Source organism: Epinephelus moara, chromosome 2 (assembly GCF_006386435.1).
Source record: "Epinephelus moara isolate mb chromosome 2, YSFRI_EMoa_1.0, whole genome shotgun sequence".
Classification (NCBI taxonomy): Eukaryota; Metazoa; Chordata; class Actinopteri; order Perciformes; family Serranidae; genus Epinephelus; species Epinephelus moara.
The window spans coordinates 27,420,579-27,437,268 of record NC_065507.1 but is presented as its reverse complement, the minus strand read 5'-3'; the positions used below and the strand labels follow the sequence as shown (position 1 = coordinate 27,437,268).

General features: G+C 40.8%; 1 protein-coding gene across 1 annotated transcript; it reads right to left on the bottom strand.

Annotated features, from left to right (window-relative positions):
- Positions 1-5,709: 5,709 nt before the first annotated feature.
- Positions 5,710-14,531, bottom strand: slc13a5b (solute carrier family 13 member 5b). The gene is made up of 12 exons (XM_050072264.1): positions 14,384-14,531; positions 13,286-13,414; positions 13,069-13,205; positions 12,606-12,826; positions 12,316-12,496; positions 12,101-12,223; positions 11,761-11,973; positions 11,546-11,652; positions 11,309-11,430; positions 10,449-10,610; positions 9,199-9,336; positions 5,710-7,678 (listed from the first exon to the last, which is right to left on the bottom strand). The coding sequence occupies exons 1-12, from the start codon at positions 14,519-14,521 to the stop codon at positions 7,553-7,555; spliced, it is 1,797 nt and encodes a 598-aa protein (XP_049928221.1). The 5' UTR covers positions 14,522-14,531; the 3' UTR covers positions 5,710-7,552.
- Positions 14,532-16,690: the final 2,159 nt, after the last annotated feature.

Here is a 16,690-nt window from a genome sequence, read left to right as displayed (position 1 = left end):
AGGAAACAAAGTACATTAAAGGTAAGTGGTTTCACACAGGTGAAATTGTAATAACAAATACTGTAACTTTACTACAATGTAATGTGGTGGCTGGGCTCAGTTGTCATTTGTTCTGGCTAATGGGACATGAAAATTATCACAAAGATCTCTTTCGCAACAAGCTGTAAGAGAGAAAAACTGCAGTTTGTTTGTTACATTGAACAATCAGCATCAGGTGATTCTGTCCTGTAGGTCTGAAGGAAAGACATCACAGCGAGGCACTTTGGGATGGAAGCGCACGCTCTCTGGTAACCAAAATGACCTTTGTTTTGACATGCAAGAGAAAAACAGATAGGAAACTTTGAATCCGCCGACTGTAAATGTCAATCTGGGGCTCAATTGAGCGGGCAGTCAAAACAGTCTATTGAGAACTTCAGAGAGACAGACACAATAGTAGGGTTGCACTGCTTTAGTCTCTTATTACACCTAAAAATGCCTTTTTTGTGGAGTAAAGCGGTGCAAAGAACACATGAACTGTGGTCAAACAGTCCAATGAGTCATCCTTTACCCTGTTTTTGAGCATGTGTGTGGTATATACAAAACAAGTGTATAAGCGGAGAATGTTCCCTAAGGTGAAATAGGTCTGAGCGCATTTTCTGGCAAGAGTCCCTAAGAAAAAAACAGAAAAACCAACAAACATGAAGCGACTTTGAAAGATTATGTCATGAACTCAGTCCTCCTGGATGATAGTGCCACCAGTCTACAGAGGTCTTGACCTGTCACTTAATGATATAATAAACATGAAAATGATTTATGCAAGGCTGGATTGATCTGCTAAGGGGCCTATTAAGGGGCCCACTGAAGCGTTTTTTTTTTTTTTCCTGCTGAAAACGCCAGGCGCTCTGTAGGAAATGTCTAGCTGGGGGTTCTTGAGTGCACTTTGCAGGCACAGCGTTTTTTTTCAGCTGAGACACTTTGGTTGTGTCTGGTTTCTATACAGAATATCTACTAAAGAAAAATGTCGGTGCAAGGTAGAATACTTGCTCTGGATAAAGGAAAGGCTGAAGATTCATCAGTCTATGCACTTAGGGGTAAAATGTGACAGCTGGTCTTTGTGGTGTTTGTCTCGCCCCTCCTCCACTGTGATTGGATGGCTAAGTAAAAAGTAATAGTGACGAGTGCAGCTTTTTAACAAAAAGCTGAATGTTTTTCAACTCTTGGCACTCAGACAAAAAAGCCAAATATGCAGCACTCAGTGCAGAATAAATGCTCAATGCCTCGTCACACTGCTTCTGTAGTATTAATACTCGGCGCTTCCATTGTGAAGAATTACAAATAAACAATGGCTTCGAGAACAAAATACCTTTGATGGACATGTCCCTTAAAACCCAACTCCTCCCCCTCCTCGTATTCCTTCTTTTGCTGGAATATGACATGGCTCCATATGAATGGTGGGGTCCTTTAATGTGAATAAACACAAATAAATTCAGGAATCTGCACATTTCAGCGGTACGGTACGGCACAGTATAAGCTGAAATGATAGATTGTAAAGGCATAGGAGTTTCAAGTTCTTTATTGTCATAAGAACAACAATTACAGAGAAGCAGTTGCTGGCAATGAAAATCTTAAATATCAGGCTCCCTCCAACAATACTCATTAAATAGGCCTACATGTAAAAAGAAAACATGCGAGTAAAAAATGGAAATAAGACATAACATAGTGCAAAGTTAAAATATATACACATAAGCCTATAAAAAATGTATTTACAGGTCACAGTGATTGCAAAATAACTAAACTGTAATTTTAACAGGGATAAATGTATATAAATATTGAGAAGTAACAGATCTGTCTATCTATCTAACTCTCTAGAGATCTAGATATATAAGAGGTGTAAGTAGTTTATTAACCTGGTCAGTATGAATGTACTGTGGCCGAAAGTGTATGTCTTCAACAGGACCCCCTGGGCGACCCCTAGGGGGTTGTTAGAGTTACTGCAGGAGGGGGCACCAAATTACTGTTACTGTTTAATAATTTGATTTAGGTTTTCATTTAATGTTAAATTAGCCTATTTATTAAAAAAAAAGCATTACATAAATTATTAACAGGCTAACTATTGTGCAATCATGTAAGTTAGCTAATGCTAAATCACTAGTTCATTACTGACTCTGCAAGGGTTCCCACCCACACAGGATCTATAGCCTGCAACTTCGTACCAGTCATTTCAAACTGAAGAAGCGTCTTGGATGAGAGGCGAAACGTCTTCAAGAAACGCAGTCAAGTCCAGTTGCCTATGATATAGCACTTACGATTACCATGACCTGGATGACTGAGAATCTTCACTGATTAGTTCATTACGGTTACGCACTATTGAAACATATGAGCCAATTAGCTGTACTATTATTCCAAGTGTACAGACATTCTTGTGAGCCACAGTAGAAATTGCAGGCAGTGAGGCTAACTCACCTAGCCATGCTAGAACTGCTGCTGAAGGATAGAAGACCTGAAAATATCTCAAGCGCAACTCAATATATGAAGTGGGGGGTCCCTGCTCTCTCTTTCTAGCTGAGGGGTCCTTGGCCTGGAAAACACTGACAACCCCTGGCCTCAAGAGTGCAAAGAAAGACCTTCTGTCCTGACCCTCTGTTCTGGATCTCTTAGCTTCTGGCCTGACTCTTGTGCCCAGTTTAATTGGATACAACTGAAACCATCTAAGCACACAAGTCTTTTTGTGTAAGGGAAGGATCGATTGTATCAAACAGGCTGCATATTGTCCTCATGTGTAACTGATACAGAGAAGGTTGGAAGCCAATGTGGCTTTAAAAAAGCCTTCCCATCCACAGAAGACTCTCAAATGCATCAGGTGGACAAGTCACAAAATGTGTGTGCCTGGAAAAGTAACTTTGATCCCAGACAACAACAGTGTATGTCTGGCAGTAACTCATTAAGCTCTCTACTTGCTGACTCAGCGACCAGAAGGCCTAGTTTATAACAAGTTAATAGAAATGTGTTTTGGGGGTTACCAGAGGTCTTGGGTGTGTGCATGACACCGCAGCGAAGAGAACAACGTGCAGGGTTCCCCACTGAAGCCTTACATGTATATATAGCCAATAATGGAGGCTATGATACATGAGGATGTGTTTCAATTGGATAATGAGTGGGTGGCTGAGAGGCAGTAAAGGGAGAGAAAGGCACTGTAATTTTAAGTCTTTCTCCCAGAGTGGGACCCAAGATCATAGTGATCTGAACGGCTCTATGTACCCAACTGTTTGTTAGCCACTTTCAAACAGTCTAACGTTTTAATTGTCCAACAGGACTGAGGTCAAAACCTTGATGGGATCCTTTCATTTATTTCTCTCTGCTACCTTTGCTGCCGTCTTACATGTTTTCCTCTGTCACACGATACCACCAACATGGTTTGGTGATGTTTACTGCCATATGTGTGCAGTCATATGATTGATGGTCTTTTGTCTTGCTGTAAAACATAATTCTCAAAATGACGACAGATGAAGTGTTCTGGGGTCTTTAAATGGAGACATGAAATTTCTTCTTTGAGCTCATAATGTTTATGACATAAGACAACGCTGGACCATATGACTGCCTTGACCCTTAACTCACGCAACGTCTCAGCAGAAGGACAATGACACAGAGCTCTTGCCTGCATACATTAGGTGTGGCCTTTCAGTCAAGGATTACTGTGGCTTTCCACACTGTGTTTACAGGATTATATAAGCTTTATGCACGAGACAAGAGGTCACTAAGCAAGAGGCAAAGCACTTCAAAACATAGGTAATAGTCATGGGAGTTGGGAAGAGACGACCAATGATGAAAGTGGGATCATTTTGTTTTGGATGACACTGAGAGATGACAATGCTGTTTTTACAGCTCAGACTGAGCTTCCTTTACACCCAGTCCTCTTATTGTTTAAAAGCCAACACTAGGCCATTACTGGAAACTGTTGGAATCTCGCTGTGTAATCAGTAGCTTAAATTTAAACCAAGTGTTTTTGTAGAATTCAAAAATATTGTGCCCATGACCATATCATGTCGTATTCATTAAAAAACACTGTATATGGAAAACAAATGAATTCGTCAGTAGGTGTTTTGTTCATTCAGTGTTTTAAAGGTACAGTGTGTAGGATTTAAGGGATACATTGGCAGAAACAGACAAACCAAATACTGACTCTGGAGGGCCATTTGCTTTTTGCGTCTATGTGTTTTTGTGTTTTCCTGTTGGCCACCATAGTTAGTAGGCCCTCTATTGGAAAAACACAAATTTTTCCATCACCAGCTCTGTTTGTTTTGGAGAAGAAGAGACCTTTATGGATAAATAGACTCCCAATAAAAACCTCCTGAGCGTCTGGATCTTAAGTTATCAGAGAAAAAAGGTTAGCACACATTAGGAGGTGCTGGGCTAGCTGCCTATCTCCGACATGCAAAACAGCATTGGAAAAACACTGATTTGTAACTTGAAACTGCTTTATTCAGTGTATTTGTCCTCTTAAATCACCAGGTCCATTTTGTCAGTAGAGGAAGAGACATCTGTGGATACTTCGGCTCCTGATAAAAACCTTCAGAGCATCTGAATTTTAAGCTATCAGAGAAAGAAGGTGAGCACACATTAGCAGCACATCATCTCTGATGAGCTGAACAGCATCAGAGAAACACTGATTTGTGATGTGAAACTGCTTCATTCTGTGTTTTTATTGGTTGAAATGACCAGGTCAGTTTGTTTTAGAGAGGAGGAGACCTCTGCTGCTCCTGGTAAAAACCTCCTGAGCAACGTACATTGAAGGAATCCTAACCTGGAGTTCATGCCATGGGAGAAGTTTCAGCATGTTTATAATTTGCAGCCCTCACAGCTGGATGCCACTAAATCTTATGCACTGTTTCTTTAAAACACAGCATATCAAGGCAATGACACAAACAAGAAATAATAAAACTCACCATACTGAAACTCAAATCCTTTATTTTCATAGTTTTTCACCAATGAAGTATTGTTTCCTTCAGCTCATCGGCCACTCAGGCAGAGAAGATACTTGAGTCGTCATTTTCCAGGTACAAAAGTATTAAAACTGATCATACATTACATTAATACCACTTTATTGCGATTCATTAAAATCCATTTATTATTGCAGGGAGACATTTCACAATGTCAATACATACTGTATTGATCAAAATATGAACAACATGTTTACAGTACAGTTTTTTGTAGAAGGCACATATAGGTTCTTGCGTTGCAGTGATGAGACGTTTCAAAGTTCATCTGATGTTGGAGCTATAACAAACCACCATACATCCTGATATATAGATCAATGCAGGGGTCAAAACTACATGTTCACCTATTGTCAAGTCTCTGCTATACTGTACATAATAGCCCATTATCTATAGATATCAAAATGCCAAACTGAACTAACAGTGTTTATTGACTGAAATCAATTTAGAGAGATGTGCTTGCAAAACAACAGTGTTAGATAGCAGTGGTCGAAGAAGGGTTTCGATTTTTTTGACCTTGTTAACTAGGACAAATAGAAGTAGCAACACCACACTGTAAAAAAGTGAATCACAAGTCTTGCGTTCAGTATTTTACTTAAAGGTCCAGGGTGTGGGATTTTGTGACATCTAGTGGTGAGAGTGCAGAACGGAAACTTCGCAAACTAATGGCATGATAGCAATAAGTAGTCTATACAAGAGAGTTTTTTTAACAGTTTAAGTACAGGTTTCCCCACACATTCATTTATTTGTCATGGCCCGCCAGGATAACAACATCTGTAGCCACATATTGATTTCCTAATTTGGAGCTGGAGTGTTCATTATCAGTGCTGTTGGAATACATATAGCCTACTATTCGGTTATTCATTACATGCAAACTCTGGGCACAGATGGAGCAGCAGAACACCAGGCGCAGTGAAATTAAAATTCAATGGTTCATTGAACTGGGTCTTAAAGTATGCTTTGACTCACCATCCATTGAGCTGATCTGACCAGCTCTGATTGGATTGATTGATCAATCATCCATCCTGTGACTCAATCTCCATAAACTGCTGCTGAGGAAAAAAATAATTCTCGTGCTGCATTCACAGACCCACAAAAAAAGTCTGATACCACGTTTGGCGGTCAAAGTAAGATACTTTGATTTAACTGTAAGGGAGGAGCTATTCTGCTTAAAACCAACTCCTCAAACAACAAAAGGTGAGGACATAGCCAAACTTTTTCTGGAGCATTTTGAGGATTGAAGGATTGACATCATCGCAATATGGCACACTGATTAAGAAGAAGATTAAAAAAGGACACTTCATATCAAAAGGTTTGCCGACCCCTGGTGCAGAAGAACCATGGTGGCCGACACGAAAACACGCATATACGAAAACATGAGAACGTTAAAACGTGAATGGCCCTATCTAGAGCCAGTGTTTGATTTGTCCATTCTAGGCTACTGTAGAATAACATGGTGGACTCAGTGGAAGAGACCCACTCTGTATGTAGATATAAACAGCTCATTCTAAGGTAACGAAAACACTAATCTTAGGGTTAGGCTTAGTGTGGTTTCAGGTGATAATAAATGGATGAAAACATTGTTATGAATATTAGATACTATTTTTGCCAATGGATGTCCCTGATTCATACACACTGGACCTTTGAGTGAAAGTACAGCATTTGAAACAAAAATGTATTAATACTAAAATGACTCATTAGGCAGCTGACTTGCCCTTGTCTGTGTTTTATTTAATATTATTGGATTATTATTGCTAATGTATTAACACGTAAGCAGAATGTTCTGGTTGAAATGAGGCTTATTTATATTTTACATGTTTTCTAATCTACAATCATATTTGTTATTATCTTAACATAAAAAGTTGCTAGTAATTACAGCTATCAGATAAATATAGTAAAGTTAAAAAAGTAAAAAAGGACAATATTTCCCTCTGAAATGTCGTGAAGTAAAAGCAGAAGTGGCTTAAAATGTAAATCCTTAAATAAATTACAAGTACCTTAAAATTGTACTTAAGTGCAGTTCTTGCGTAAATGTGCAAAGTTACGTTCTTAAATTATACCATAAGGCTTACAGCGATTAAGACGAGGCTACATGTGACTATGTAAAACATTTCTTTGATTTCTTGCAACAAAACAAAGAATTGTATGGCGTTTGGCTGCTTAGGAAGATCATAAAATCTCTATCTGAGAATATAAATACTTACAGTACATGATTGATGTGATACTATACTATACTATACTATACTACACTATACTATACTATATATATATATATATGAGCATGGGGGGGTTCTTTAAAAGGTAACTTCACTATGATGCAATGTAAATACAAAAGGTTTTAAGTTCATTCTTCAACCACTGCTTCTTCCATTTCTTATCATATTCATCACCACTTTCTTTCACAAGCAAGACTCAAGTGTCAATGAAAACAAGCCTTGAGGGCGTTGTATTCTAACAGCAATCGGATGCGTGCGGTCCACCGTGTGGTCCTGTGCTGACGCTCTGACCAGAGGTCTTTGTCTGGCACCTGTGGATAGGGAAGACAGGGTGTGCGTGCTTCATGTCCTATGGCAGACCTAGGCTCACACCCCGGTGACATTGGCCCAGGCGGGGAAAGAGTCCAGGTCAAACATTGCCTTGCCCCAGCTGTTGATGGCCAGTGTGATACAAAGGATGCCAATGATGTTCATGACTATTCCTGTCTTGGCCTGATGAAGAAGAAGAAGAGCATGTAGTCATATTAAAGCAATAGTTAGACATTTTGTAAAAAAAAAAAAAAAGAAAAAAGAAAAAAAAAAGCTTATTTACTTTCTTGGTGAGAGTTAGATGAGAACACTGATACCACTCTCATGTCTTTCTGTTAAATATGAAGCCAGGAGCTGGTTAGCGTAGCTTAGCATAAAGACTGGAAGCAGGGGGAAACAGCTAGCCTAGCACTGTCTAAAAATAACAGAATCCACCTCCCAGCACGTTTAAACCTCACTACTTAACTTCAGTACACTGTGTCTTGTCAATCATCTGTATCAAAGAACTAAGTGTAAAAACATCATGTTGCAGTCTTTTATTGGGGGGGTCATGTGCCAGATTTCTTGTCATCACAATGAGAAGTGAAGTAAGTTAAGGTAGCGCACTTCAGCTTCAAGACATTAAGATGTGTTTGGATACAAAGCACAGCAATTAGACATCACAAACTAACATTAAGACGTGCCCAAGTAAACTGGCATTACATCAGCTTAAGCAAAAAAAAAAAAAGGTATATCCTTATGAATCTGATTTGTAGGGCCCTGACACACCAAGCTGACCATTGGTCAATGTTGGGCTGTCAGTGAGCATCTGTAGCTCTTGTGTTCGCAGTGTGTCCCCCACTGTTGGCACTAGTTGGCCCTGGTTGGCTCTTATCAGCTTTATTTTAAGCCAACTGAGCATGCTGAATTGGCATCGGAGACAGTGGAGCCTGTTGGTGAATAATATCACTCTGCTTGGTGGTTCAGCTCAGAGCACAACAAGAGACATTAGGTGCGGAAAGCAAACAAATGACTTAAGTCAAAAGGACATAGGAACAAAACAAACGTTTTATATTAGGTGGCTCTTTTCTTTAGTCATTGCGCTCTTTAGCAGAAACAATGCATAACTGTATGTGTTATTGTTTGCCAGCGCAAAGTAAATGAAATGTGTTCTTTCAACAACAGTGTGCGGTGTTAATGTGCTAACTGGCTAACTAGCATCTTGAATCAGTTCTGTTGGTCTTCCGGTTTCTATTTTTGAATGCCAAATACAGATCACAGCCACCTGCTGGTATGGAAAGGTATTTCCTCTCATGCAGGTGCAGGACATATGCGCTAGTTGGCTAATGGTTGTAGCTTAGACGGTGTGTTCAAGTGCAACCTTTTGGCCTAGACACAGGTGATGTTACTCGATGCAACTGTTAGCCTTCATTGCCAATAGTTCTTTGATGTCGGTTCAGTGTGTCTGAGGCTATAAACACAGAGCTGAGAAGAAAAAGGAGAGAAACCAGACAGAAATGGTCTGAAAAGAACTGGAGTTCCCTGTGAGCTCTAAGATTGGTCATAGCATGAGCTGCCACATAAACACACAGGCTAAGCTCCCGTACACACAGTCAGTGCCTCTGTTTTTGCTACCCTCACAGTATAGTGGCCCTAAAGTGACAACTTTGCATGTTCGACATATAATTTCCTGTACAAGCACAACAAACCGCTGTTATACTCACCATGTCAGCAACCTTAAGGTACCCATAAGAGAAGACTATGGCATTTGGAGGCGTAGCAACAGGCAGCATGAAGGCGAAAGAGGCACTCAGGGTACAAGGCACCATGACGTACAGTGGATTGATTCCAATGGACTGAGACTGCAATAATCACACAGAAAGCCTCAACAGTCAGAGACAGGGATGAACAGAGCTTTCATCACAAAATCCACCACTCCTCAATCTGGCTATTTTTCTGCAGCCGTAATCACTGACTCATATGTCAGAGTGAAATGTGTGCAATTCTGTGCGGAGTGAGAACTCTCATTAGGTGGGTGTAATTAGGATGTAATCCCTGCAAACTTGGAGCTGAGTCACGAAATCTAAAACAGAAAAAGCTCTACATATGTAGCGATAATGGCAGACTGCTAAGATGCAGAAAACATTACTCTGTGGAATTCGCTCCTGAATTACATGTCCCGCAGCACAGTAGCTTACAAGTGCACAGTAATTTCTGGTTCTCAAAATAAACAAAGGGTGAAAAACCTTAAACTTTAGTTAGTCTTCTTTAAACTATAGACTGTATATCAGGTCCCCACGATGACAGTGTTTTGTCTTGTCTGATGCCTTTGTTTAAATCAGATAATAAAGATTCACTTGACAGGATGACACAGAAAGTGACATACCACAAGCCATGACTGCCACAGAGTGTCATCTCCTCACTTCCAGCTGTCTGTAACTGATCAGATGCTTTTTTCTTTTTCTTTTTCTTTTTCTTTTTCCTGTCTATCTCTATTTTCACACAAGGGTTGGACACCCCCATGCACCCACTTGGCTTCTCCCTTAATAAATATCTATCTGAATACCGCACTGGCACTGTCTTTGGCAACTCAGCCTTGGCGTTCTCTCAAGTGCTCGGCTAGCGGGCACAGTAATGCCATTCTTCAGTAGCAGCGGGGTGGGCAGCTTTACAAGGCACTGGGTTGAATTTTTGTGTTTGGCAGGTTATTAATGGGAGGAGGGGCCCAGGAAAGGGGACCCAACACATTCAGCCTGAATGACCGACTAGATGGGTAACCAAACAAGGGAAAACAGGCTGGCTCCCACTAGTTTATTGCTGGACTCCAATTGGAGAAATGGGTTGAAAAGAAATTACACTATCTAGCACTTCACCTCACTAAACCACTGCTGCCAAATATTATTGTCTCTCCTGCTGCCTGAGATCCTGCCTCTGCTACTGCTTTTTTTCCCACACTTTCTTTCTAAGAACTTACCATCGAGGCTAAGACAGGTAGGAAGAGCGTCGCAGTGGCCACATTACTGGTGCACTCTGTGAAGGTAGCAATCAGCAGGCATAAGATGATAGCAATTGCCCAGGGAGGGATGTTTTGCAGAGGAGTCATTTGATCTCCCATCCACTTTGAGAGTCCTGATTCCTACAGAGATATATATAACATAAATATATACGGGGTTAAAGTCTTTTCTGGAAATGCAAACAGTGTTTATCTGTACAGCTGAGTCACCATTTGCTTATTTACTGTGAGTAGATGCTAATTCACATTTGTGCATCACATGCAGCATCCTTTGAAATCTTGCTCAGGTGTATTTGCAGCATAAATGTGCAAAAATAAATAAAACAAAAACAATACATTCATGGAAACATTTGATCTAGCAGCAGTAGAAAATGCTGAGTTTGCATAGCCGTAAAATAAAACAGCTCTGAGACTGTGCTAGGCAAGTAAACCATAAATAATGGAGCCCATTTAGACAAAAATAAAAACAGTAACACTAGATAAAAATAAAAACAGTAACACTGGATTACATGCTGCACCGTTTCTTGTGAATTCCCTGTGCATAGGAAGGCAATTTAAATCCAATGTGGGAATGGCTGACTCCACCACCATCAATTAAAAAACTATACAGAGAGGTAATTACAGAATGTAAATAGGCTGAATGACTAAAAAAAACTCAACAATACATATTATAAAAAGGGGTTTTGATTTCATTAAAAAACCTTTTTACATCTTTAAATTAAGCCAACCATGAAAGCACCACCACACTCCCTTCTTGCCACGTTGTGTCTAAGCTCTTGGTCCAATTTCCAATTAACATTTTGACTGTCATTGCCACTTACTTCACTGCCCTTGGCCAGAGCAAAACCTCCGCCAAGGAGAAGCACAATGCCCCATGGCATCTTCTTTTGGGCAACTTTCCAGGTGAGCAGAGGTGGAGTTGGGCCAGCAGTTTGATGGGGTACTACAGAACCAATAAATTCAATGTCAGTATTCAATCACTGCACAGTCTCCAGCTCTCCAAACTTTGATATAACTGTATGACAAGTAATCTTTATTCTTCCAGAGTGATTGCTCACCTGTGTCAAAACTTTGACTCCTACACGAACAGAACCGTGGGGGTTTAGAGGGCAGAACAAAGAGAAGGACGGCAATGAAGATTGCCACTGTGGCATCTGTCACATACCTGAGAAGAGGAGTGGTGAGAGAATGAAAATGTCTGCAAAGCAAATTTCACAAGTCTCACCCTAGATTAATGTATGAGTGAAAGTTTGGTGTAAAACTGTGTACAAACTCTGCTTTGGAGTTGAAGACATCCGTTGCCCAGCCGTGGACAAAGCCTGGATCCCTTGTGAACCACAACACCACCAGCAGAGTGAAGAGACCCAGGACACTTATCTCTCCAAAGGACATGGGCCCCAGCTGACTATGCTCCTCACGGATCACATTATAAGCGGCAATCTCCTTCTCTGTCTTCGCGGCCCCACAGCCCCATGTCTTCTTAAAGCTAGAAAGATCACATGGGAGAAAAAAATCTTCATGTGACCTTTACACTCCTGATGCGGGAAAAGTTTCTTGATGTTGATTCAAGTCTCTGTCACTATAATTAGGCTTTAACCATCACCAAAACTTACTTGAATCCCATGAAGACAAACTGCAGCCAAAGCCAGGCCAATGTGAGCATGATGATCATGTTGGGGAAGGCAAAGCCGAACCAGGAGGCAAAGTTAATTACATCTCCGTTTTGAGGAAAGAGTCTAAGGAAAAGGACAAAAGGGAATACAATTTTTATAAAGCAATACTGAAAGTAATGGAAAATAACTAAAAAGTGTTTTGAGAATACACTCACTGGTTCATCTGGCCCTTGAGCACCAAATTTGGACCGGTTCCTGTCAGCGTGGCCGTGCCTCCAATGCTGGCAGCATAACAAACACACAGGGTCATCCCTTTACACATTCTCCTCTTTTCTGCTGTGTCCTTACGCATGGCAGCCTCTGCTGCAGCATCCAAGAAAGTCACCACCACTGGGCCTTAAAACAAAAAGCAAAGGATGAAAAAAGCTACTGGCATCATAGTTCGTCTGTGAGACATTTTGCTTGGCCAAACAGAACACTGTAATTGAAGATGACCGTGGCTCACCTTGTCCGTCAGCCTGTTTCTCTGTCTGTGGAGGCTGTTTGCTGTCAGTCTCTGATGTCTGGATCTGCTCCTCTGAGCTGAGGATCTGAGGTTTCTCTGCCTCACTGTTGTTGAGCTGCTGCAGCACTGCTTGGACGATAGGCACCATCATGGCTGTGGTAGCCGTGTTACTGATCCACATGGACAAGAAGGCTGTCACACCCATGAAACCCAACATCAAACTGTCAGGTAGATAAAAAAAAGAAATATACCGTCAGTGGCCATGGATCGGAAAGGGGCCCTGTTTTAAAACGATCAATAACACAGATAGTAAAACTTATATAATGGCAATAAACAACTTGAACAAAGTTCCCTTATCTATGTCAGGTGTCTTGATATCATAGTTGATTAGATATGCTTCGGAAATGGCTCTTAAAGACGACAAGCCAAACAGAGAATCTGCTGTGTGATGTGAGCCACTCACAGTGCTGGACGCACACCAACAAAGAGCAGCACCCTCAAGGCGATGCGCTTGTGGAGATTCCAGTGCTCCACGGCTACTGCAACCATCAGTCCCCCCACAAACAACAGGTTTGTGTCCTTCAGGTACTGCATACACACCTGGGTGACACAGAGCACGACGTGTGGGAACAGAGTTTCATCCCTGCTGAGCAAATCACTGCTGCAGTTATTTTACTTACATCTTTGGATTGCATGATGCCAAAAAAAGGGAAAAGGAGGGCTGGGAGCAGAGCTGTTATAGCCAGTGGTAGGACTTCTGTGCACCAGTAAATCGCCATCAGGACTATCACATAGGCGCATTCTGCCTCCTGCGTAAAAACATGTAAAGACATACTGGTAAAAGTGCACAAACACAAAGACCTTGTTCGGTCTAAAACAGCTGCAGTAATCAATGAGTAGGCTGTTACATAATTTTTAATAGGACATTATGATGGTTCAGAGGGTAAAGATAAGTGTTATTGGTCTATTGTTTCTGGTCACCTGTGTGTACATTTGTCTAGATCATAATCTGGGAACAAACACCCCTCATATTATTGGGTTATTACACCAGACATTAATGTGTCTGGATTTATTGCCATGCAGCTGTGTTAGTAAGACTGTTTCAAATATTATCATTAATTAGGTTGATTATAAAACCAACCGACCAAACTTCACATCAGGGTTGAGATTTCACGTCACCCTCCTTTGCCATGTAAAACATTGTTCACGGCTGCTTTGCGTTGAAGCCCCTCTCTATCACAACATGCTCACACTCTATGTGCACGTCTCCATGTCACATGTAGCGGTAGCAACGTGGACAGAGCCCTTTGACTCCGTGTTCCCACGCTGGACATGACCCGTCATGTTAACAACAAGGAGTTAAAATAACAAGACCTCAGAGGCTCCAGCCTCAGGCAACACGGGACAGTTCTCATGCAATTTGCCTCAAGCGCGCTGTTGCACTTGTGAGCCACATCAACAGGTGCAGGAGGGAACCAAATTCATTCTTGTAAACGGCACTTTTACGCAAAGAAACGTCTGTGGTGCGCCGGATTCGCGGTTGATTAAAGTCCATTCATGTGTTAAAACTGCATGCACACAAAGTAAAATGTTTACTTCATTAAACTATCTGTTAAAAAGTATAATTGCAGAAATTCTGAGAGCACATTTTGCAAAGTTACAGATTCAACGCGTCAGTTATTTTATAACATTACCAAGAGTTGCCAAATTTCTCTCATTTGAGCAGTGTCGCACAACTTTTAATTTAATCAATTGGCTTATTCAAATCAGTTACATACCGATGTCCCGATCACTAAAGGTAGAGGAAGGAGGAGAAATGGAGTTGAGAAGAGGATAATCTCATTCTTAACAGAGCGAAGATATTTGAAGAATGCCATCCTGAAGGAAAACTGAGGAGAAGAGGGCTTTCGCACCATGGCTCGCGCTTTTGAGGCGCAGAGAAGAGGGGGAGGAGGGGGGGGGGGCAGTCCCACGGCATAGAAAGGAGAGGGAGAGAGAGAGGCGAATCACAATGAAGTGTGTGTGTGTGTGTGTGTGTGTGTGTGTGTGTGTGTGTGTGTGAGAGAGAGAGAGGGAGAGAGAGGGATGTGCCTGGGTGCTCACACCAAAACAAAAGAGCTGACTGATGGATTATTCTCAGAATCAACTTAAAAGTCCCTCCACATATTCAGCAAACTGTTTAAACTGCTGAAAGAAAGTTGAGGATCTTGAGATCCTTGCACATTTACAGGTGCGTCTCAGCTGAAGCCATGACTTCATTAACTTCTTTAGAGTAGTGAAGAGGACTGTCACTGTGATTGAACTCCATAGTGAGTAACAGTCACGCTTCAAGAAGATAGGATGAATGGCGTATTTGCAGCCCTTGCATCAGAGCAGACACTGTCACAGGCTGGTCTGTGATGCACAGTAATGTCAAGTCACATTTAATCTGAAAATAACAAAACATGCAGATCACCGTGTCAGCAGGAGCTGTCTCATACAGTTTTTCTCCCTAAGCAGTGATGCAATAAAATTACAGTTATTTGAATCATTGCTGCTCCACCTTATTACTGTATTTCCTTGGACCAGCAATAGAGCTGACGATTGCCGTAATCTGCATCATTACACCACCTTATTATTAGGAAATGACAAATAGAGGTCATAAGTCTAGATCACCACAGTCAGTGAGAGCCTACACACCCAAGAAACTGGTAGCCATTGAGAAAACCTGTGTCTGATTATTATTGCGTTTAAGTGATTTTATTAATTCATGTAACTAGATTCTATGCTTTAAACAGTCAGGATATAATTTGGGTGGAAAAATAACAAAATCCTTCAAAACTAAAATGTATAAATGTATAAAATAAAAATACTTATATGATGTCAAGCATGGTAGCTACATCCACGTAGATGTAATAACTCTTGATCATGTTACCTTAATGACACAAGACGGTTTCCAGAGACTTCATCGAAATGTTATGGGTAGTGCATGTGGTAGAAATCCTGATTTTAATGTTGTTGATCAGTTATGCGCACATGACAACACCACGTTGTATCAAAATCATGGCTGGATTACTGAATGAGCAGGCACAGGCCCAGGGGCCCAAACGTCAGGGGCCCTCCTGGCCTTCACCTGCAAACATGTCACTTGAAGGGACACATACCGACCAGGAAGCAGCTCAAAGAAACAAAAACACCCCATAGCAACTACAGAGAGACACAAAACCACGGAGAGTGGCGTGATGTCTATGAAGAGATGCAAAACAACAACAAAAAGAGGCAAAACATCCATAAAGTCTGTGTTTTGCACCTATGTAGGAGAGGTGGTGGGGCCTCATGCGTCAGAGGGCATCACAAAAGATTGAGCTAAAGTTAGAGTCAACAAAATAAGATCAGAACTGCTTGTATCCTGTGCTCTCGATTAAGTAACTGTACTTTTTTCTGTGTTTTTGCTGACCTGAATACCTTAGCCCATCTACCCTATATCTAAAAAACAAAACAAGCTCTCTAAAGCCAGCTTTCAAATACCTGTTTCACCCAGAAAACATAAACTAATACTGTGAGTTTTTTTTAGTTTCAATCAGATTTAACAAACAGGCCACTAAACTCAAATAGAGTCTAAACACAATATTAACAAATGGAAAATCAGGAGAACTATTTTGAGGATGTCTGCAAAATGCCCACCACTTCCTCAAAATATAAAATTTTAAGCAGATGAGATTGACTTTATTTTTGTGTATTAATCAAGTTATGTACTTTGCATGATTGTTTAGAAATTCTATAACAAACCCACAGCGTACACGTATGCCCAGATTAATGACTTGAACGAATGAACAAACGATGACTTGGGTGATATGTGTGTATTTGGTGACAATATGTTCAGCAACAATTACTGTTTTTCCCTCTCATGCCAGAGGAAAGCCTCAAATGTATTCCAACAAACATAAATATGTTTCCTTATCAGCAGTCTGCATGCAGTATTTCAGATTTCTGTGTTGTGTAAGTCACACAACTATCTGGCTTTAAATGTAACTTTGTCTGTGTCACTTGTTTTTATTTTATTTTCGATACATAACTGAAAAGAAAACCTAAAAACCCAAGACTAC